This window comes from Galeopterus variegatus, unplaced genomic scaffold, assembly GCF_000696425.1.
Source record: "Galeopterus variegatus unplaced genomic scaffold, G_variegatus-3.0.2 Scaffold302, whole genome shotgun sequence".
NCBI lineage: Eukaryota > Metazoa > Chordata > Mammalia > Dermoptera > Cynocephalidae > Galeopterus > Galeopterus variegatus.
Window position 1 is genome coordinate 393,516 of NW_007726413.1, and position 22,590 is coordinate 416,105.

General features: G+C 36.4%; 2 protein-coding genes across 3 annotated transcripts in view; one reads left to right on the forward strand and one right to left on the reverse strand.

Moving 5' to 3' along the window:
- Nucleotides 1–830: 830 nt before the first annotated feature.
- NEMF (nuclear export mediator factor) overlaps nucleotides 831–22,590 on the forward strand; it is a 54,662-nt gene continuing 32,902 nt past the window's right edge. Inside the window, exons 1-11 of one of the 2 annotated variants that reach the window (XM_008567179.1) lie at nucleotides 831–924; nucleotides 1,856–1,924; nucleotides 2,114–2,216; nucleotides 5,430–5,555; nucleotides 15,630–15,778; nucleotides 16,757–16,824; nucleotides 18,773–18,859; nucleotides 20,193–20,266; nucleotides 20,759–20,829; nucleotides 20,910–20,985; nucleotides 21,363–21,425. In XM_008567179.1, coding sequence (XP_008565401.1) covers nucleotides 866–924; nucleotides 1,856–1,924; nucleotides 2,114–2,216; nucleotides 5,430–5,555; nucleotides 15,630–15,778; nucleotides 16,757–16,824; nucleotides 18,773–18,859; nucleotides 20,193–20,266; nucleotides 20,759–20,829; nucleotides 20,910–20,985; nucleotides 21,363–21,425 — 945 coding nt within the window. In that variant the 5' untranslated portion in view covers nucleotides 831–865. Of the gene's footprint in view, nucleotides 925–987; nucleotides 1,048–1,855; nucleotides 1,925–2,113; nucleotides 2,217–5,429; nucleotides 5,556–15,629; nucleotides 15,779–16,756; nucleotides 16,825–18,772; nucleotides 18,860–20,192; nucleotides 20,267–20,758; nucleotides 20,830–20,909; nucleotides 20,986–21,362; nucleotides 21,426–22,590 lie in introns of those variants that run through there. The other variant, XM_008567180.1, reaches the window with a different exon arrangement.
- LOC103586062 (chromatin accessibility complex protein 1-like) lies at nucleotides 9,301–14,613 on the reverse strand. Its single transcript, XM_008567192.1, has 2 exons — nucleotides 14,585–14,613; nucleotides 9,301–10,137 (listed from the first exon to the last, which is right to left on the reverse strand). The coding sequence occupies exons 1-2, from the start codon at nucleotides 14,611–14,613 to the stop codon at nucleotides 9,888–9,890; spliced, it is 279 nt and encodes a 92-aa protein (XP_008565414.1). The 3' UTR covers nucleotides 9,301–9,887.

Genomic DNA, 22,590 nt, shown 5'->3' on the forward strand with positions numbered 1-22,590 from the left:
TGATCAGTAGTGGGATCGCGCCTGTGAATAGCCACTGCACTCCAGCCTGGGCAACATAGCGAGACCCCGTCTCTTTTGTTCTCACCTTAAAGTGAGACGCACCTTATCCTAAGACAACAGAAAGTGCCGTGTTTACAATCTCTCATGTTGAGGAATCTTGTCTTATTTCTATTTTTATCTTACCCACCATTATCTAGTGAAACACTTGAATATTCAGATTACCGAGCGTTTATGGAGCATTAATTTTGTACTAGGTACTAAGCTGTCTCGCGGGGTCGAAGACCGAGGTTGGTGAGAATCCCACAATACTCTGCAGAGCGTTCCTAAGCTGCAGGACCGTCAAAATAGGAACTCCTTTTTGAGGGCTCGCCTTGATTGTTGAGCTTCATCTTAGGAAGAAAAAAACAGTTCCGCCTTGTTACGATTCAAAAATTCCACATATCCAGGTAACCTAGCGGAAGGGAACCGTTGCTCTTCTACACTGAGCCCTACCGCCCCCCCAGGGAAACCCTCTGGTGCGCCCCTCGAAAATTGTTATGACCAGCAGGGGTCACTATGGAGGCTGGCTTGAGTCCTGAAACGCAAAGGGGCAAGGTAATCGGACTAGTCCGTAAGCGTTCAAGGAAGGAATGCAGTTTCAAGAGAACAGTTTGGGTCTGTTTCGAATTGTTTTGGTACACGGAAAGCGAGTAGACGGCAATTTGACAACCAAATTCTTCAGAAAAGTGACGCAAATACGTTCATTTCAAGGAAGATTGGCTCTTCTGCGCGGCCGTAGACTTCCGCCAAGTGCGCCTGCGTGGAAGAGTAGCGACGCAGAGTCAGGCAGTGGAGAAAACTGCGGTAGCGACCCTCAAACCGCGCAATGAAGACCCGCTTTAGCACCGTTGACCTCCGCGCCGTACTCGCGGAGCTGAATGATAGGTACGGTCCCACAGATGACTAGGCTCGTGCGCGGAGTGCAGGAGTCAGAGGTCAGGGCCCCGCAATGAAGACCCGCTTTAGCACCGTTGACCTCCGCGCCGTACTCGCGGAGCTGAATGAAAGGTACGGTCCCACAGATGACTAGGCTCGTGCGCGGAGTGCAGGAGTCAGAGGTCAGGGCCCCAAGGTGAAAACATGACCACCTTATTTCTTCCTAGTGCTGTTCTTCTGTGGACCTGGCTAGGCCTGGGCGGGCGAGCGCGCGGTGTCTTTCCCGTGGCCCTCAGGATGCCGGGGTGGGGGGTGGGGGCGGGACCGCGGCCGCGTGCCTCCCCCCCGCCCTCCCGGCTCTCTGGCTTGTCTTGTCCGGTCTCGTGCCCAGCTAACGCTGTGCTTTTGCCTGGTCTGCCTGGGTCGTCCAGGTCCGGTAGCAGACGTTCGGTGAAACACGAGACTCCAGGGTGGTCATCTACTCCAGAGGTTCTCAGATGCCTGGTTTCTTCAACACGACCCCCTCCCCAACCCCTAATAAGAGGCAACATCTCCGTTTAAGCTGGATTTAACAGATTTGAGCTGAGCTCTGGGTTATAAGTGTTGTTTTCTTTATTCAGCCGTGTGAGCTTTTGTCATATTTCCAGGGGCCTCGTTTACCCTTTTTTCCTTTGTAATAAATTAGTTAGATTAGGTTTTACTATATTTCCCAAAAAAGCATTGGGTCATTTCAAAGACGCAAGGTGTTCTTAAGGCTGATAGACCACTTTTATTTTTTAAATGGTTACACTTAAGTTTTGGGTTGAATGCCTGATGGCATTCAGGCTCTGCTCCACACTGTCAGAGTAGAAGATTCCCTCTTTTGCAACTTAATAAAATTGTATACTGTTTTATGTTTCAGACAATGATATGATTTGTTACGTTTCTTTTGTCTTTGCAGCTTGTTAGGAATGCGAGTAAACAATGTTTATGATGTGGATAATAAGACATATCTTATTCGTCTTCAAAAGTAAGAACAATTTTTAAAATTTTTGTTTTTCATTTAAAAGTGAGAACAATTTTATAGGCTTGTTTTATCTTTGGTAATTAAGTATGAGATTATTGATTTTTTTTTTAACCTGTGCTTTAAGTCTGTTTGGCAGAGTTAGCTTTGGTAAATGCCGTAAAGAAATATTTGATTTTTCTTTTTTTTCTGCAGACCAGATTTTAAAGCTACACTTTTACTTGAATCTGGCATACGTATTCACACAACAGAATTTGAGTGGCCCAAGAATATGATGCCATCTAGTTTTGCCATGAAGGTAAATTTTAAGTTATACTTCAAGCTACATTTTAAGTCCTTGAGATTGGTCACTAATAATTGAATTTTAAACTGTCTGGTTTTCTTTATTATGAATAAAATACAAATAAAATAAAGGTAGAGGGATTAGTTGGTAGATAATGGATGAATAAAGTAGGTATTTGTTAATCATCATCTTTTTATTACTCTTCACATCCTGTTGTGCTCCAAATCTTTCTGTTCCCATAGTCACCATTCTATTTCAAGCTTCTATCGTGTTCAAACTTTATAATCTCTTAGATATAGTCCACTTCTCCCCATAAAAATAATTCTATATTTGACCAACACTGATTTTTCTAAAGCATCATTTTCATTAATTATCTCACCTTTTATGGTTCTTTAATTTCTAAATCCATATTCTATATCTTGGCATTCTTGGCTTTCTATGATCTGCCCTCCCACGCATCTTTTTCTCCTGGTCTTATCTTTCACAGCTCACTTTTGTGTACTGTATCCCTCTACCCAACCTGTATTTTGTTGGAATAGTCAATGACATTAATATATTACTAAGTCATTGTATGTTTACATTTTGCTTTTATTTTTACTATTAAAACAGATTTTACATTTGTGGGCACGTTATTCATTGTTTTATTGACATACATATAGATTGAAAGTTGATGTATAGAAGAAAGACTTTGGAATCAGGTATACCAAACTTTGAATTAATGGTTTTGCCACTAAATTATTTCATAACCTGGAAAAGTTACTTAACTACTTAGAACTTAGCTTTTTAAAATGTTAAATGTGGACAGTATCTCCTTCTTGGAGTTATTGGTTGGGATTAAGTGAAGTAACATGTAAAGCACTTAACACAATGCCTGATACATATTAGAGCTCCCTATGTGTTAATTTACTTATTCCTCTCCTCCTCACTTTTCTTTAGAAGTTTATTTGTTATAGCATTGTGTTATTTCATTAGAGGCTTTATAGAGAAGAGCTTTACCCCCAGCAACTTAACATATGTTTTGGATTACAAATTAGGTAATCCCATATCACAAAGGCTGTCACAAAATTATTAAATTAGTAAAGTTTAATTTACTTAATGGTAGCCCAAAATGGTTCTTTTGGAGCTTGTCCTTAATAGTAAATGACACTTTTTAATATGGATGAACAGTATGTATTTCATTTAAGTTGTTTAACAACTCAATGGATTATGAAAAACAAATATTATCATTTCAGTTTTACAGATGAGGTAATATAGTCCAATGAGAGAGATGATATTGGGACTGTATAAATATATTAAATCGGCTACACCAATAGGAGGTCACTCACTCTAAAAAAGTCTTTGAGTTAGGAATATGTGTCAGCATAAATGTGTAGAGAGATTCCCTCCAGTGGAGCAGACAATGTTAAGCACTTTGTAAATAAAATAAAGACCTGTTACTGTTGTATGACATAGGTAGGGTCATGTTCAGTATGTGGTAAAACACAGTGATTATTCCTTGTTCTCACCTTTAGGGATGCCATCTATAGCTTTGTGGCTCTAAGCATAAAGTTGTTTTCACCAACCTGCTGATAGAAATAAACAAAACAAACTTTATACATGTACTGTATGTCTATCTGTGCTATGATGACTAATCCCTTTTTCATCATTCTGTGGTGTCTGTCCTTTCAAGGATGTCTTTTATCTTCATTTTCTTGAATAAAAATATTATTGGGTGACTCTGAAAGAACTGATTATGATTTTTCCCCTAGGGATTTAAAGATAGCCTTATATGTAGGTCACTGTTAAATCAAAATCAACATAGGCTACTCTTAAAACTATTGAATTAAGGAGGGAGAGATTGTTTATCCTAGGAAGTTTGAAAAGTCTTATATCTGCCTAAATAGAATGAGAATTTTAGTCAATTTGAACTATAAGGTCTGGAGAAGAGTACTTCGTAGTTATGAAAGGGTTGGCAGTAATTTTAAGTATAAATTTGTATACTTGTTTTTTTTCAAGGTGGTTTTAGATTAACTTCTGTAAAATTTGACTTAATTTTTTTTTTTTTTTTTTTTTTTTGACCGATAAGGGGATCGCAACCCTTGGCTTGGTGTTGTCCGCACCGCGCTCAGCCATCCTTGTATAGGATCTGAACCTGCGGCCTCGGCGCTCCCAGCGCCGCACTCTCCCGAGTGAGCCACGGGGCCAGCCCAAAATTTGTCTTAAATTTTTAAATGCTTGAAGAAAGCATTCTTTCTTAATGGTTTTAACTAAGGTGTCTTTTAAATGAAAAAGTTAGAAACAGTTGTAAAATTTTTTTTAGGGGCTACAGAGTAGGCTTATTACTGATCCATGTCATACTTAAATATTTGTACTAAAGGATGGATACATGTAACCTAAAATAATAGGTATTTACAAAGTAATTTGTATTGGGGTTTGGCCTGCTAATTTTATTTTAATTATTAATAAGGAAGAGAACCTTATTGTTATGAATGGGATTTGAAAAAAATAATGGGAGCTATTTTTGATTATAAAATAGGTTAATCAAAAACTTGGAGATAGCACCAAGAAAATTCTGTTTGGGTTATATTAATAAAGTTTGTGGGAATAGAGGGTAATTTTTGTAAATTGGGGGACTCTGGACACCATAAGCTCATGGTCCAGCGTTTGTATTTTAAGAGGAAGATTAGTGGAAACCATTAATTAATTTTGAACACAAGCAAAGCACACAAAAGGAAATTTGGGATACTTAAAAAAATGACATAGAAAGAGATCAGAAAAAAAATGAAGCTTTTGTATTTGAGTGAGGTCATCAGAGAAAGAACAAGGGATTTAGCAGTAGTATAAAGCAACAAAACAAACTTCAGTATGTCTGTCTTTGTCTACTTAAAAATTGAACATAAGATAGTTTCAGAATTAGCAGTCAGTTGTCTAAAATAAAATGTTTTTCCTGTGTTTATTATCTGCAAGCTTTTATTTTTTATTTTAATTTTTTTTTGTTTTGCTTTTTTGGCAGCTGGCCGGGACAGGGATCCAAAACCGTGACCTTGGTATTACAAGGCTGGGTTCTAACTAACTGAGCTAACTGGCCAGCCCCCTACAAGCTTTTATTTTATGACTGTACTATTTTATCTATCACCTTTTAAATGTTATTTCTGACAGTAATAAAAAGAAGCTTATTTATAAACCAATACCTAGTGGTTAGGAATTCACGTTTACTACATAAATGCCTTTTTTTCTGTTTCTTGCTAGTGCCGAAAACATTTGAAGAGTCGGAGATTAGTCAGTGCAAAACAGCTTGGTGTGGATAGAATTGTAGATTTTCAATTTGGAAGTGATGAAGCTGCTTATCATTTAATCGTTGAGCTCTATGATAGGGTAAGTTAAATTTAGGGGATGGGGTGGAGGAGAATTCATCATTATATTAATCATTCATGTAATAGTGAAAACATATAATAGTATAAAACATTGGTGGGGAACATTTTTTTCCTGTATCAAAAGCTGTTGATATATTAAGAAAATAATCAAGTGCCACACAAGTAAAATATAATTTTCCAGTAAATACCCTCATTTTATCTGGAGGTTGGAATTTAAGCAGACCTTAGCCATTCAGAATAACATGAACGTAGGAGATGAAGATCTGAGAATTGAAGAAACTGTCTGGTATTTTACATTTCAGGATAGTGCAACCAGAAAATAGACACATAATTGTTTTATAAATAAAACAGCTGTTGAGACCCAGGGACATCGCTGTGTTTTCATACTGTCATCAGTCTTTTTATTTTTTAATTTTTTAAATTTTAAAATTTTTTTGGTGGCTGGCTGGCATGGGGATTCGAACTCTTGCCCTTGATGTTATCAACACCATGCTCTAATCAAAGGAGCTAACCAGCCAGCCCTGTCCTGAGTGTTGAGAGGAGGACTGCTTATGGCCTTACCATTCTTGCTTCTCTCGTCCTCCCTCTGCCAGTCACCAAATTCTATCTTGGAAATAAATATTTCATGAGCTACTTAAATTTCAAATGCTTCAAATATTTAAATATAAAAAAAAAATGAAACTTTAGAAGTAGTAGATGAAAATATGGGTTAAGATTGATGAATTTTGTATGAAAAAGATTTTTAAGCAGTGGAAACAAATACTGACAGATCTGACTACTTAATTCAAAAACTGTAAGTCAGGAAACACCATGAATTATATCAAAAGGTGAAAACTAGGAAAAAATATTTGTAACTTATATGGTGAATAAGGTGTTCGTTGCTCTAATATGCAGTTTTCACAAAGTACTCAAGTGAAAGAATGGGCAAAGTGTTTGATTAGATAATCCAAAAAAGAATAAATACAAATGGTTATAGAAGCATGAACAGGTTTAAATTCACTAATTATTGAAGAAATAAAAACAGTAAGATATTTTTCTTCCTCCTTTTTTTCTTTCTCTGTCAATATATAGATGATTAGAACATTTGCAATAACCATATTAGTAAGAATGGGGAGGAACAGGGCAAATTAGAATATTATTTTTGGAGGACAGTTTGTCAGTATTAACATAATATTTAAAGTTTGTGTGTATACTCTTTGACCCAGGAATTCTGCTTCTAGGAATTTATCATAAGAAGCAAATGAGACAAGTACCTCAGGCAGGACTATACCAAGAGTATTCATCATAGTCTTTATAATAGTTAAAACTTGGAAAGAACCTAAATGTCTTTAAATAAGAGATAGGTTAAATAATTAAGGTAGACCCATATAATAGAATATTATGCAATTAAAAAAATAATGTTGAGCTAAATTTGTTTTTTAAGTTTTTACAACATGGTTTTAATAATTTTAAGCTTTTTATTAGAGGTATGAGACACATGGTTAATGTATAGTTTAGTGAATTATCACAAAGTGAACATATCTGTATTATTTATTGATCACAATGTAACAAATTATGTTAAAACTTAATGGCTTAAAGCAACAACATCTTATTATCTCACAGCTTCTGTGGGTCAGGAATTAGTGCAATTTAGCTGAGTACCTCTGCCGTAATACTCTCATGAGGTTGCAGTGAAGCTGTTGTTTGGGACTGTGCTTTCATCTGAAGGTTCGACTGGGGGAATCCTCTTCCAAGCTCATTCACATAGTTGTTGGCAGTCCTAGGTCTCTTACCACATGGACCTCTCCACAGGGCTGCCCTACAACATGGCAGCTGCCATCTCTCGGGGTGAGTATTCTGAGAGAAAGCTACCCAAGAAGAAAGCCATAGGCTTTTTGTAACCTAACCTCAGAAATGACGTTCTTTCACTACTGCCATATTCTAGTCTAGCCCACACTCAAGTGGGGAGGATTACATAAGGGCTTGAATACCAGGAGGCTGAGATCATTGGGGACTGTCTTGGAAGCTTCCTACCACAATATCCATGTACTCACTATCTGGTATAAGAAATAGGTAGTTACTATCATAACAGAAGCCTCCCTTGTGGCTCCTCCCAAACACTATCTCCTTTGCCTTTCTCATAGGAAACCACTCTTCTGCCTTTGAGCCCCATGGTTTAGTTTTGCCTGATTCCAACTTTTATATGAATAGAATCATATAGTTTGTTCATTTGGGGGCTTGTGTTCTTCTATTAAATATTATGTTTGTAAGATTTGTGGGCTGGCCAGGTGGCGCACTGCTACAGTGCGCCGCTTGGGAAGCGTGGCGGCGCTCCCGCCGAGGGTTCGGATCCCACATACAGACCGGTTCCCGCTCACTGGCTGAGCGAGGTGCGGGCGCAACACCGAGGGTTGCGATCCCGTTGCCGGTCCGGTCTGGTCCGGGCGCGACACTGAGGGTTGCGATCCGTTGCCGGACACGAAAAAAGACAAAAAAAGGAAAAAAAAAAAAAATAAATAAATATTATGTTTGTAAGATTTGTCAGTGTTGTTGAGAGTTCACTTAGCTCCACATCCTCACCAGCACTTGGTATTGTCTGTCTCTTAATTCAGCAGAACTCTTTACATCATTTGAATGTGAGCTCTTTGCTGGTTATTTTTATTGTAAATATCCTCTTCTGCTCTAACTTGAGTTTTTACTCATTTAATCATTCTTCATTTTAAAGTAGTCCAATTTATCAATCTTTTTCTTTGTACTTGGTTCTTTTTTGTGTCCTGTTTAAGAAATGTTTCTCTTCCCCAAAGTCATGAAGAAAATCATCTATGTTGTCTTTTAGAACCCTTAATTATCTTTCATATTTAGATCACAGTCTACTGGAGTTGATTTTTTTTAAGTTTGTAAATATTTTATATTTGGAAAAAAAAGAACAGGCTTTTATTTTAAAAACAGAAAAGGAAAACTATACTGATTTACATTAAAAATAGTCTTTTTACTAATAGAATGGCAATGTTTCTTTCTTGCCATAAAGGAATTTGTATATAATAAACTACCCATATTTACATATTACACTGAGTCATATAAAATTGCCATTTTTGTAGGTTAGAAATGGTTCAGTCTGCTATTTGAGATTAAATATAGTGGTCTACAGAACTAAGCTAATTTCATAATACACATAAGTACACTTTCTGATATTTCACATTAATTTATAAATCTCAGCAAGTAAATACAAATTTAAATAATACTTATTTGCTGTACAACTCATAATTATAGATGATTACTTTATGCCGCTGTAATTGTATAACAGTCTTTCACTGTTAATATAGGGCAAGTCGTTGAGGCTTCTGTGTGAGTTACTTTTAAGTCAGAAATTGTGAAGGGTCTGAGAGTTTATGCTGTTTGCAAACTTTCCTACCATAGTTATTTTTTATCTAATTATTTATACATACATACATGCTATATTTATACACCCACACACTCATACACTCATACTGACAGATGAACACAAGACCCCTGGGTCAGAGAAACAAACCATTTATTACAGCAAAATGGCAGCCAGAACAGTACCTTGTGTCAGTTCCTAATTACCTGTTCCCTACAGGGTGACATGATGAGGACCAGATGTTAACTTGTGCATGCAGTGTGATGTACCGGAGGAGAGGAATCCTGAAATTAGGAGAATATCATCTTTGATGAGGGCTGGTAGTGACCTGCTGATTCTCTCCTCCTGAAAGAGATTACTCATTACCCTGGAATGTAAACAAATGTGTCCAGAAAGGAGAAGGAAAAAGCTTTGTCTTTACTACCTTGAGTTGTCTCCATCTCTTATTCTTTATGGAGGGCTATATTATCTCTAGCTTATAAGGCATGATTGCTGTTCAGACATGTCCATTGCTTGGTCCATGCTGGAACATGAGGAATCCATGGAGAATTGTCTCTCAACAATTACACACTTTTATTTACTTATGGTATAGATACACTGAATGCCATACCATAGCCTGGAAAGAATAGGATCTACTTGGAATTTCTGAAAAGTTAGGGAGTTAAAAATCCCACAGCATTGTGCTTATATAGAAGCAACGGACTGATTTAGAAGGGTCATGATTAAGCTAATTTTGACTTTTGCAATAACCGTATTAGTAAGAATGGAGAGAAACAGGGCAAATTAGAACATTATTTTATCCGTATAGTTCTCATCGTTATCATTTTCCTTTCCTCTTTTTTTCTGGTCTCCTCTATAAATATTTTTAGGCATTGAGCAGTCAAAAAAAAATTTGGTAATGTACATACGAGAAACTCAGGTTTCTGTTTCTTTTGGAGTATTTAATGAATTGTAATAGTAATTGTAAATAGTGCTTTATTTTTCTGCTGCCATCTTTGTAGGACTAGATGGCTTTGTAGGACTAGATTGGACAAGGACTTCCGAAGCCTTTAAGCATAAGCACTTCCTTGAGATCACCTCAGGGGAGCTTTTTGTGATGACCCAGATGTTGGACAGGGGTAGTGAAACCAGCTGCTGATCCCTGTACTTTTCTTTGCCAATGATTCCTTTTGCCACCTTTCTCCCCCCTCCCCTGAGACAACAGCAGCTGCAGCCCACCTGGAATTGATTTTTGTTTTTTAATTTTTATTGAATCATAATTAATTATACATATTTTGGGAGTTCAACATTGACATGTTTTGATCAAATCAATATTACTAGCATATATTTTGTTACAAATCGTACTTATTTTTTTATGCTCCTTGTCCAATCTCTCCCCATCCCCCTCTCCCTACCCCCTCTAATTACCCTAGATTTCTTCTCTCCTTCTGAAAGAGTAATGGTTACTTTGTTGATTTGTTGCCTAGATGATCTGTCCAATGCTAAGAGGTATGTTCAGGTCCCCCAATATTATTTTATTTTTTTATTTTTTATTTTTTTAAAAGATGACCAGTAAGTGGATCTTAACCCTTGACTTGGTGTTGTCAGCACCACGCTCTCCCAAGTGAGTGAACTGGCCATCCCTATATAGGAATCTGAACCCGTGGCCTTGGTGTTATCAGCACCACACTCTCCCAAGTGAGCCACAGGCCGGCCCTCCCCCAGTATTATGTTAGAGCAGATGCTTTTTCTGTCACTCTAGAACGAGCTTTGCAGAGAGAGACATCCTTTTCTCTGGTCTCTCCTGGTGACTCTCCTTGTGTCAGTGCACTCCAGTGGCTGGCAGACCATCTGTGTGGTGGTTGTGGCATCTAGCCACTTTTGTGGTAACTGTGGTTATTGTATTGGCTGTGGTGGGCCACCCATATGGAGGTAATGATTTTGGCATGCTCTTTACCTAGTTGGTGGTGATGGCAGTGTGCCTGGTTGTGGGAGGGGTCCAGTCCCTGGCTCATGCCCCAGGACGTGGGGAGGGCCCGGTGGTGCTGGTAGTGTGCCTGGTTATCTCCCCTTTCTGGTTTGGTAGCCCAGGGGACTTCTGTTCCTTCTAGGTGTTATAGGTGTTCTTTGGTGATATGAGACCTTTACTAGTTAATATCAAACTTTGTCTCTGGTTGTGGGTACTCTATTTTTTCTTTCAGTTCTGTGTTGGATTATTTGCTGTTCTCACCAATTAAACTCTGCACTGGAACTAATTTGTTGTCATTTGCTTATTTCTAAGGTGGGGGAACTTCCTTTGGGGACCAGCACTTGAGCTCTGTGGTTGAGCTAAATTGCTGCTTTGTTGTTGATTCCCTGGGGAAGACTTTTTGTGCCACTCAGGTTTTAATGGTTGACTTTGTAGGACTTGTGGGTTTAGTGAAATCCAGTGCACCTGGGTTGTGTAGACACAGTGGTCTGCGCCTGCGTCGTTTCATCAAACAACACCCCCTGCAGTTCTATATTCCTGACCAGTCTCCTCTGAGTGGTCCTATACTGATTGGAGGCAGATCAGCTGTCCTTGCTGTGTCCCAGTGTTCTCCCGGTGGGCCCGTCTACCCCACTGCCCATGCTGCAAACACTTCCCATGGGACAGGCTGTACGTCAGTCCCTCGTGATGACTCACTGGCCTCTGAGAGGCTCCTTTTTTCAGTCCCATGTGGGTCCACAGAAACCCTATTAGTGGTCTTGCTGGCCTGGGGACCACCAAGGCCCTCTTCTTCTCTGCTGCCTCCATGCAATTTCATCTGAAGGGCACAGCTGCGGCTTTTGCTGGCTCTTGCTCAGTGCACTTAGCAGCTCCAGCCTGGAAGCAGCCGCAGCTCAAAATGGTTGGAGAGTTTTTTTCTTTCTCTCATCATGGGTTCTCTGGCCTTCATGAATTCCGTAGGTCTCTCCTCTTCCCCTGAGCTCTAGCAGTCTCAGCTTGGCTGTTGTTTCTTTTAATAGTTGTAAATTAGTTGATTTGTGGGAGAGAGTGACGCTGACTGGAAGTCTCTGGAATTGATATTTGTATGTGATCTCAGGTAGTGGTCAACTTTTTTCTTTAATTGTATGATACCCTTAAAAATGTTTTTTAACTTTTCATTTTTGAAATGATTGATTCATAGAAAGTTACAAAGATAGTACAGAGAGGTCTTATGTACCCTTCACCTAGTTTTCCCCAATTGCTACATATTATATAATTATAGCATAGTATTAAAATCAGGAAATTGACATTGGGACAGTATATATAGTTTTATGCATTTTACCACATGTGTAGAGTCATGTAACCACCACTACAATCAGGATAGAGATTTCTTCTATTATTATTACCATAAAGATCTTCCTTTTATAGTAACACCCACTCTCTTGCTCCCACCATTCCTAAACCCTGGCAACTACTAATCTATTTTGTATCTATAATTTTGTGATTAGAAATTGGGTCTTCAACAAAGAAGGCAGTCTCAGAACGTCAGTGGGAAGGACTGTACCAGATACTTTTAAATAAGAGTTGATGAAATACAACCTGCAGCCCCTTTTTTGTAAGGCCTGTGAGCTGAGAATGGTTTTTTTTTTTTTTTTTTTCTTTTTTTTTTTTTTTTATAGTTTTATGCATTTTACCACATGTGTAGAGTCATGTAACCACCACTACAATCAGGATAGAGATTTCTTCTATTATTATTACCATAAAGATCTTCCTTTTATAGTAACACCCACTCTCTTGCTCCCACCATTCCTAAACCCTGGCAACTACTAATCTATTTTGTATCTATAATTTTGTGATTAGAAATTGGGTCTTCAACAAAGAAGGCAGTCTCAGAACGTCAGTGGGAAGGACTGTACCAGATACTTTTAAATAAGAGTTGATGAAATACAACCTGCAGCCCCTTTTTTGTAAGGCCTGTGAGCTGAGAATGGTTTTTTTTTTTTTTTTTCCTTTTTATCTTTTTTCGTGACCGGCAACGGATCGCAACCCTCAGTGTCACGCCCGTACCGGACCGGGACCGGCAACGGGATCGCAACCTTCGGTGTTGCGTCCACACCTCGCTCAGCCAGTGAGCAGCCGGTCTGTATGTGGGATCCGAACCCTCGGCGGGAGCGCCGCCACACTCCCAAGCGGCGCACTGTAGCAGTGCGCCACCGGGTCGGCCCTGAGAATGGTTTTTACATATGAAGGAGCTGTTTAAAAAAAAAAAAAGAATATGTGACAGACCACTGTGGCCCACAAAGCCTAAAATGTTTACTATTTGGCCCTTTACAGAAAAAGTTTTCTGATGCCTACTATTAAATATTGATACTTCGAGTAATAGCGTACTGATGTCTGGGCTGGCGTCGCTTAGACACATGCTATACAGTATTAGTGGACCAAATTAGGATTTATAAGACTCATTTTAGCCTAGAAGCATACTTTCATGAAAATAGATTGCTAACCTATAATCTAAGATAATAAGAATTAATTACACAGAAAGCCGTTTTTCTCTGACCTTTAATTTAGTAGACTATACTTTTGCAAACTGAAGTGATATATTCATTAAATGGTAGTTTCCTCTCAATCCTTTAGAATTTAGGAATAAATGCTTTTCACTGAGGCTTTTTACTGCTCAGCAATGAAAAAATAATTTCATCCAGTAGAGATTCAAATTATGTCAATGTGTATATTTACATAGGTTCAATAAGAATTTGTCCTTCCTTTTACTAGGATAAAATTAGGCAAATTATGTGACCAAGGTCATACCTAGTCATATTTGAGAATAAATCTCATTTAATTAAGGTATGAGAAGCCCATCATTAAGAATAAAAGTTATACTTCATATGTAGAATCGTGTCCACAAAGCCGTCCTGGGAATCTAATCTAGCACATAATTTGTGGCATATAGGATCCCAATCTACAGATAGTTAGGAAGGTCACTTCCTGTAGATTTGAGGAACTTTACCTACGTTTAAGGGTGTAACACAGATAAAACTGGTAGTGATAATTTGTTTTTGGTTTGGTTTCATAGCCTTGGAATTAGGAACAAATAAGGGTAATTTTTAAATCTCTGGAATAATAGAGACTACTGAAAATAAACCTCAAATTTCTTATGAATTCTCTAGGCAGCAGTAATTATTATGGCCTTAAGTAATTGCTTACTACCATGTGGCTCTAGATTTGCTGACCATAGTACAAGGAGAGTTATATACGTTAACTAACATTTCTTGCTGCATATATGCATATAAATAAGGCCAAAACAAACACAAAAAGAGTATTTTGTATATGTGTAATCGAGAATAATTTTAGACATCATGATCATAAGAGAGGACTATTAAAAATTCTCCAAAAGGAGACAAAAAGGGCAAAATATCATTTTAGTATCCTGCTGGGCCTTCCTGGGGGTTATCTTTTTCTCTAGGGGTATATGTCTTTGATTGATTTGTTATTTACTATTTATTAGGCTTTTTTTACAACTCTGTAAGAGTAGACTTTAACTTGTAGAAAACTGATAGCAGTGCAAATGGTTCTTGCCTGATAGCAATGAAAATAATTTCATCCCGTAAAGACTCAAATTATTTCTGTCTAGAGAAAAGAAAGCCCCAAACGTTACAGTATTATTGCCCAGGGAGGCAATAACCAGTTACTATCTAAATGGGCAATTATGCAATTGCCTTTCAGCCACTCTGAATAGTTCACTCACTCTATTTCTCTTAGAATGAGTTTTGCCATCCGGCTGGTTCCCTTGTTAATTAAGTACATTTTTGACAGTTATAAAAATAGTATATATTCTTTTGGTGGCTGTTGATTCTATTGAAATCAGGAGCAGTCAGTGATGTTGCTCCTTTGAAGGTATTCTGGCTTTATGATCTTCATATGGTAAAAGCTTTTTGCTATTTTGTTATGTTGATCTATTCTAATTTATTTAACAGTTTCCCTAATTTTTATGTTTAGGCTTTTTCCTCCCTCCCGCCCCCCCGCCCCCACCATTGTAAATAAACTGCAATGAACATCTTTAAGCATGTAGCTTTTGGTTTTACTGAGTTAGTTCATTAGGCCACATTAGCAAATGTGGAATTACTTGGGCAAAAGGTTCAACTCTCTTTATTGCTCTTGACTCATAACTATTGTTATTAAAAGACAAATTGCAGGTGAAAGTACTAGGGTACTTCAAAAAGGTCATGAGAAGATTTGTATTATTTTCAATTCTGTTTTTCCATGAACTTTTTGAAATACCCTTGTGTAATAGCTCTTTGTTTGGCTTCTGGTATATATCTGTTCTGTTTCTCTTTATAAGCAGGTGTTTGCAGATCTACCTCATGCAGTTGTAACAGTAAGCTCAGCTGGTAATTGTCAAGCTGTTAATATTAGGATACTTCAAAAAGTTCACAGAAAGATTTGTGTTATCTTGTAATTCAGTTTTTCCAGGAACTTTTTGAAGTACAGTCATGTAATACTGTGCTTCTGTTAGTAACTTCTGCAGATCCATCAGACAATGAGGTTAATGTTTCTCTAGATTCTTTCACTGTGTTTCAAACTTGGAGTCTTTAGAATTTATCTTATTTCATACTCTGTGCTGGGCAAGTGCAAGGAACATTGGCTAGATGTGACCCTGGTGATTTTTGTTTTATAACTTCATTTCTGTAACAGTGATTAGGTTGTTAAGAGAATACATTTCCTTTCTCAATTTTTAGGAAGTTTCAAGAATGATTTGGAAAAGCATTAAGTTGTATTTTATTCTATTGCAGGGGAACATTGTTCTTACAGATTATGAGTACCTAATTTTAAATATCCTAAGGTTTAGAACTGATGAGGCAGATGATGTTAAATTTGCTGTTCGTGAACGTTATCCAGTTGATCATGCTAGAGCTGCCGAACCATTGCTTACTTTGGAAAGGTAATTTTTTTTAAACTCACGTCATATTGTATTAAAAGGTAAAATAGGTCATATACCTGAATATGAAAAAATTGTCAGATAAGTAAATATTTTGTTTACTTGTATAACAACTAAATTTAGACTGCTTGAACTACATAAATGTGTGTGTAAGCAATTAAACCTTATTTGGGAGTAGCAAATGTTTCTTTTTAAACTAAGTTTTGGATTACTTCAGATGTTTATGATTTCTTGGTAAAATGAGGGAACTTAGCTATTCTGTGAGAAGACAGATGGATATCTTGGGCAGAGTGCACATGGAGATAGAAATTCTGGTTTATCTAAGAAAAAGGGAAGTAAGGTGGGGTAAGATGATGATTGTAGCTGTGTACTCTCTGGCTGGAAGGCTTTGCTGACTTAAAGTCTGCAGCAGTGGTTTTCAAAGTTTAGCATGCATCAAAATCTCCTGGAGGGCTTGTTAAAGGAGATTGCCTCACTCTTTATGAATTCAGTAGAACTAGTGTAGGGCCCAGTAATTTGCATTTTTGGCAAGTGCTAAGGTGATTCTGATTCTGCTACTCTGGGAACCACATTGATCCACAGCGTCTTTAAGAGTTCTTGTTAAATGCTTAATTAGGTGAAGCCATTTCAGGTGTTACAGTATGGCAGGAGGATTCACATTTAACTTTTACATAAAAATGTCTATTTCATGTCATTTATAGATGTGTGTACTGATGATAAACAATGTGACTTAGTTGAAAAATACTGATTTCTCTTAGAGAATCTGAATTCAACTTTCAGTTGGCTGTTTAGGAACCTGCTAATCTTGGATAAATTACTTTTATGACCCATTTTCTCACCTACAGAACTAGTTTCTATTACATTTCAGAGTATCGCAAAGATCAGGTGAATTGGTGCAGATGAAAGGAGTGGGAATACGAACATGGCTGTAAGGTTTATTAAATATAAGATAATAAGAGGTATGTCAATTTTGTTTCCCAGATTGACCGAAATAATAGCCAGTGCACCTAAGGGCGAACTACTGAAGAGAGTTCTTAACCCATTACTTCGTGAGTAATCCTACGTATAGCAATGAATGTTCACAAGATAATATGGATTTCAGGAATATATTTAAATCTTTTTTGGTTATGGTAGAAAATTTGAACAAGGAGTTTAAAATGATCTTTTGAGTAGGTAAGTAGGAGTTTATTTTCAAGGAAAGAGAAGTTATTATACCACATGAGGTGTGGACTTTCCTTATGTGTTAGATTTCATTTTAAAGCAATGTAGAGTGGTATCTAGCACTTCGGTGCTAGCTGTGCTATTCTAAGAAATCAGGTTTTTTTCAGTGTGAATCTTTCGTTTAATAACCTATAGCTTAGTATTTTTAAATTCTGGGTCTCAGGGCATCCTAGCATCTACTGGATCCTTTTGATCCCAATAAACTTTTACACTTACGGGGATCATCACTTAGCCCTATATTAAGGAATCTGGAGAAGACATAGAGGCAGAGGCATTAGGGAGTTACTCTTCTTTTGTGAAATTAGAATGCATTAAAAGTTATCTTTAGAAATTTCATGTTATTATAGTGTGTTTAAAATTTGTAAGTTTAGGTTAAGCCAGTCTCACCTTGGCTAATTTCTATAAGTTTTGAAATAAGATAGTATAAGTTCTCTAACTTTGTTCTTTTTTTTCCCCCTTGCATTTCCTTATACAATTTAGGATTTAATTGTTACTTTCTACAAAAAAAGCCTGCTGGGATTTTGATAAGGATTACATTGAATCTGTAGATCAATTTGGGGAGAATTGCCATTTTTAACTATGTTGAGTCTTCTATGAACAGAGAATGTTGCACCATTTATTTAGATCTTTTAAAATTTCTCTCAGCAATGTTTTATACTTTTCAGTGTATAAGTCTTGTACTTCCTTTGTTAGATTTTTTTCCTGAACATTCTGTTCTTTTTGATGCTATTGTGAGTAGAATTGTTTTTTAATTTCATTTTTGGATAGGAATACAATTGAATTTTGTGTTTTAATTTCGTATCCTGCAAACCCAATAAATATCTTTATTAGTTTTAGTAGTTTTTTTGGTTGGTTAGTTTTGGTTTTTTTATGGATTCCTTAGAGTTTTCATATGAATAAAGACACTTTACTTCTTTTTCTTTTTTTTTTTCTTTTTCCTTTTTTGTCTTTTTTCGTGACCGGTAATGGGATCGCAACCCTCGGTGTCGCGCCCGCACTCCGCTCAACCAGTGAGCGGACCGGTCTCTATATGGGATCCGAACCCTCGGCGGGAGCGCCGCCACCCTCCCTAGCGCCGCACTCTACCGAGTGTGCCACCGGGCCGGCCCAAGACACTTTACTTCTAACTTTTGAATCTGAATGCTTTTCATAAATTAATTTTGCCTTGTTGCCTAGCTATAATTTCCAGTACAGGGTTGAATAGCAGTGGTGAGAGTGAATATTCTTTCCTTGTTCCTGATCTTAGTGTGAAAGCATTCAGTCTTTCACTGTTAGGTATGATGTTAATAAGTTTTTTGTAGGTGTCTTTTATCAGCTTAAGAAACCTCCCTTCTATTCCTAGTTTATTGAGAGTTTTTATTAGGAATTGATGTTGAATTCCATCAAATGATTTTTCTGCATCTGTTGAAATGATACATGTTTTTTGTCTTTTATTCTATTGATATGATATGTTACATTAACCAAGTTTTGGATGCAAACCAACCTTGTATTTTGTGGATAAATCCTTTGGTCATGGTTTATAATCCTTTTTATATGTGGCTGAACTCCATTAAATTCCTGTAACTTGCACTGATTTCTACAAATTTATTGTAGTCTCAAATTTTTCTAAGTACTTGAATTGTCATTTCTGATAACATTTCTAATATAAATTTATTGTGATTTTCACTGGCTGCTGTTATTGAGTAGATCATTTATATTGGGATGTAACTTTGTACTATATTTTGAATGTTAAATTTTATAGGAGAATACTAAAAATAATACCTTCTGCTTCTGTAGCCTATGGACCAGCTCTCATTGAACACTGTCTTATAGAAAATGGATTCTCTGGCAATGTCAAAGTGGATGAAAAACTTGAAAGTAAAGGTATGTCTAAATGGTATAAGTTTTGTCCGTTTTCATTTCATTCTTTTTTTAAAAAAACTGTAAAAATTATTTCTGGGAAAGTAATAAGTAAGCTGGTACTTCTAGACTTAAAAACATTCGATCCATGAGTGTCCTCTATGTATGGGCATTCTTGGCTTCCTACTTTAATTTGGTGCTTTATCCCTAGTAATGTACAGTTCAATCTCTTGACCTACCTTGTTAGTTTTTGACTTTAGAATATTCTTCCTTCCCTACCTCCAAATTTTTGGAGTGGTTACTGAACTTTGAAGAGTTGGAGTTCTAAGGAATTGAATTATTAGCCTTCTGACTTAGAACCTGGTGTGCTTCTAGAAATAGCATTATTCATACATTTTAATTTCTGTAGTACTGTAGTGTGGCTATATGATGAATTAGGTTTTTGTAATTACTTAGGAAATCTAATTTTTAACTTCTAGATAGGATTATATAAAGGTAGAGGAAATATAAGGAAAATGGAAGATTTGGTTTTTGACAAATTCTTACCTGCAGATTCTCTTGTACAATTAAAAAGAATAGTTATGTTTATATGTTGGCATTATATATTTTCTTTAGGTTTAGGATAATTCTTATGCGGTAAATTTTTGTGTGTGTTTAAAAATACAATTGAATGTTTTAGTGAATGTTTTGGTTTCTGATATATACTAATTCAATGCAGTCCTAATCAAAATGACAATAGGTGGTGGTTTATTTGTTTTTTATTTATTTATTTTTATAAAATGAATCTGATACTCATCTTGAACAAAAGCATCTGAAAATGTTCAGGAAAATACTGGAAAATTCATTACTATCTGTGTAACCTTTTACAAATTAAAATATATTATGAAGCTGTTGTAATTAAAACAATAAGTTTTTGGAGAAGGACTAGACAGAAGAATCTAGAAACAGGCCCAAATACATGTGGGAATTTAGTTTATGAACAAAGTGCCTTTCAGGTTATTGAGGGAGAGATGGATGAGTCAGTAAAAGTTACTGGGACAACAGGCTGGCCAAAACATCACCTTATTTTGGGCCAGCCTGTGGCTCACTCGGGAGAGTGTGGTGCTGATAACACCAAGGCCACAGGTTCGGATCCCATATAGGGATGGCCGGTTTGCTCACTGGGTGAGCGTGGTGCTGACAAAACATCACCTTATTTATATATACAGATTACAAACATGAAAAACTATATCTAATTTTCTTGAACAGTTTACATTATTTCATAAGCACTTTTCTGTTTTTCTACGTAGTTGTTTAATAATGGTTAATTGACACTTTTGATTGGCACTTCTTTTTTCCTTTTTTATTCCCCCATTAGATATTGAAAAAGTACTTGTTTGTTTGCAAAAGGCAGAAGACTATATGAAAACCACATCCAGTGTCAGTGGAAAGGTAGCACTATGTTTACTTATTGTATATTGTTGTGATTTTATTTGGATTTTCAGAAATTAAATGTTCATTAAAGGACTAATATATGTAAATTTTATTGTTCTAATTTGGGAAGTTGTTATCTGTAATATGTTTTTTCTAGAGTAGTTTTTTAAAATTGCTGTTGGTTTGCAATTTTTGTTCTGTTCCTTATCTTTTATACAAACTACTATGTCAAGTTAGTATTAGTACTATGGAAAAGTTGAGGAATTTGAAAATATTTTTTCTTGAGTTGATTTTACATAGAGAAACACATTCTAATTTGCCTGCACTTTTCACAAATTTGGTGATTTATAGCCAAATTTAGTTTAAACATTTTTTTAAATTACTTCATTCCTTATGAGTGTTATTCTTCCCCATTCAGAGTATAACTGTACTTAAAAATTAGTAACAGTCATGGAAAGTCAATCTTTTTAAGTTATGAATAGAAACGATTTTTATGTTGGATTTTTGTAGGGATATATCATTCAGAAAAGAGAAATAAAACCAAGCCTGGAAGTAGATAAACCAATTGAAGACATACTCACGTAAGTATAAAGGCATGGGTCAATTTGCTTTGGATGTTTATTAAGGTTCTTGAATGTGATATAATAAATATGTTTTACAGGTATGAGGAATTTCATCCTTTCTTGTTTTCTCAACATTCACAATGTCCATATATAGAATTTGAATCATTTGACAAGGTGGGTTTTTCAGTTCTGTTATTTGACCAGTTGTAACACGTGATATGACTTAAGTTAATATCAGCTTGCTTTGATTTGAAAAATTTACAATATTCTTGCTTTATAATTACTATGAATTTGGGCATTAAAGATCAATGCAATCACAGATATAGGTGTTGGAAACAATTATTGCCACTTTATTTCAAGATGAAGGACCAAAGATTTGAACTTAATTTGATACTTGATACTGTTTACCCAAATACATTTGCTGGAAAGCTGTTCATGTTCTTTGAATGGTGTTATGAAACAAAATAAGCTCTAAAATTCTGTGCATGCAAGTGGAAGTAGAGACCATACTTTTTATTCAGCTACTGTTTGTTTTTTTGTTTTTAAATAAGGCTGTGGATGAATTTTATTCCAAGATAGAAGGTCAGAAAATTGATTTAAAAGCTTTACAACAGGTATAGTATTATTAAAAACACTTATGTTAAACCAGCTAGTATTAGAATGGTTTGATGTGTAGAGGATGCTTTCATATAGGAATGGGTAACCTTTCAGAAGTAGTGTGTGAAGTAGTATGGGAACTCTCTGATCTCTTGGTTTATGATAAAGGTTCAGAGGAGGTCTCATTGAAAAGTATATCCTCATTTGTTCCATCAGTATATCACATTCTCTAAGAAGGGAAATATAGTGGGAAGATGAGGCCTATTATTTATACCCTGGTATGATTTGCTATATTAAAACAGCAAAACTCAAAGCTTCTCAAACTTGGATGTTTTAGGGAAACTGTTACAGGGAGATTTTAAATAGGCCAGAGGTGAGGGAAAAGTTTTTTCTCTACAAATAAGTTTGTTTATCATTAAACTGTTTTTCTTTTTTAACTGGACTTTAAGACTAGCTCTTTAATACGTTTTCTATGTATCATGATTCCAAAAGGAAGATTTAACATACAGTGTTTTTCTAGCACATTTGACCATGTTTTTAGAGGGTTTGCTGCAGAGTAGTTTCATAAATTAGTAAGTTATTTGATTTGAAGGGGATTTGATATTTTAAAAATATTAATAAACTCTTAAAATGTATATGCAAAGATTTCAAATTATGTGAATTGCTGCACCTTTCCCCCTCAGTTTTAAAAAATTAGTTAATAATATAAAAAAATTTTTTAAAAAAATCAGTTATATTAGCATGGTTTCAAAGTAGATGAATTGGGGCCGGCCCGGTGGCGCACTGCTTAAGTGCACCGCTTGGGAAGTGCGGCGGCGCTCCTGCCGAGGGTTCGGATCCCACATACAGACCGGTGGCAGCACATTGGCTAATAAACATACTTAGCAGTAACACTGAACGTCATATTTTTATGTAGATCCAGATACCAGTGACTTATTTTGGTAATCATTGTGGGGTTTTTTTAATAGTCACCATTCTTATAATTTAAATATTTTTAATATTTCATTCAGAATTCAAATATGCATTAATTGGTGATGATGTTACTAATGTTAGAAAATTTGCCCCTAAATCGATAACCTTGAACTGTAGATTATATATGATAAAATGCTATATAGAAGGTCAAATAATGGGCCGGCCTGGTGGCGCACTGCTACAGTGCGCCGCTTGGGAGCGCGGTGGCGC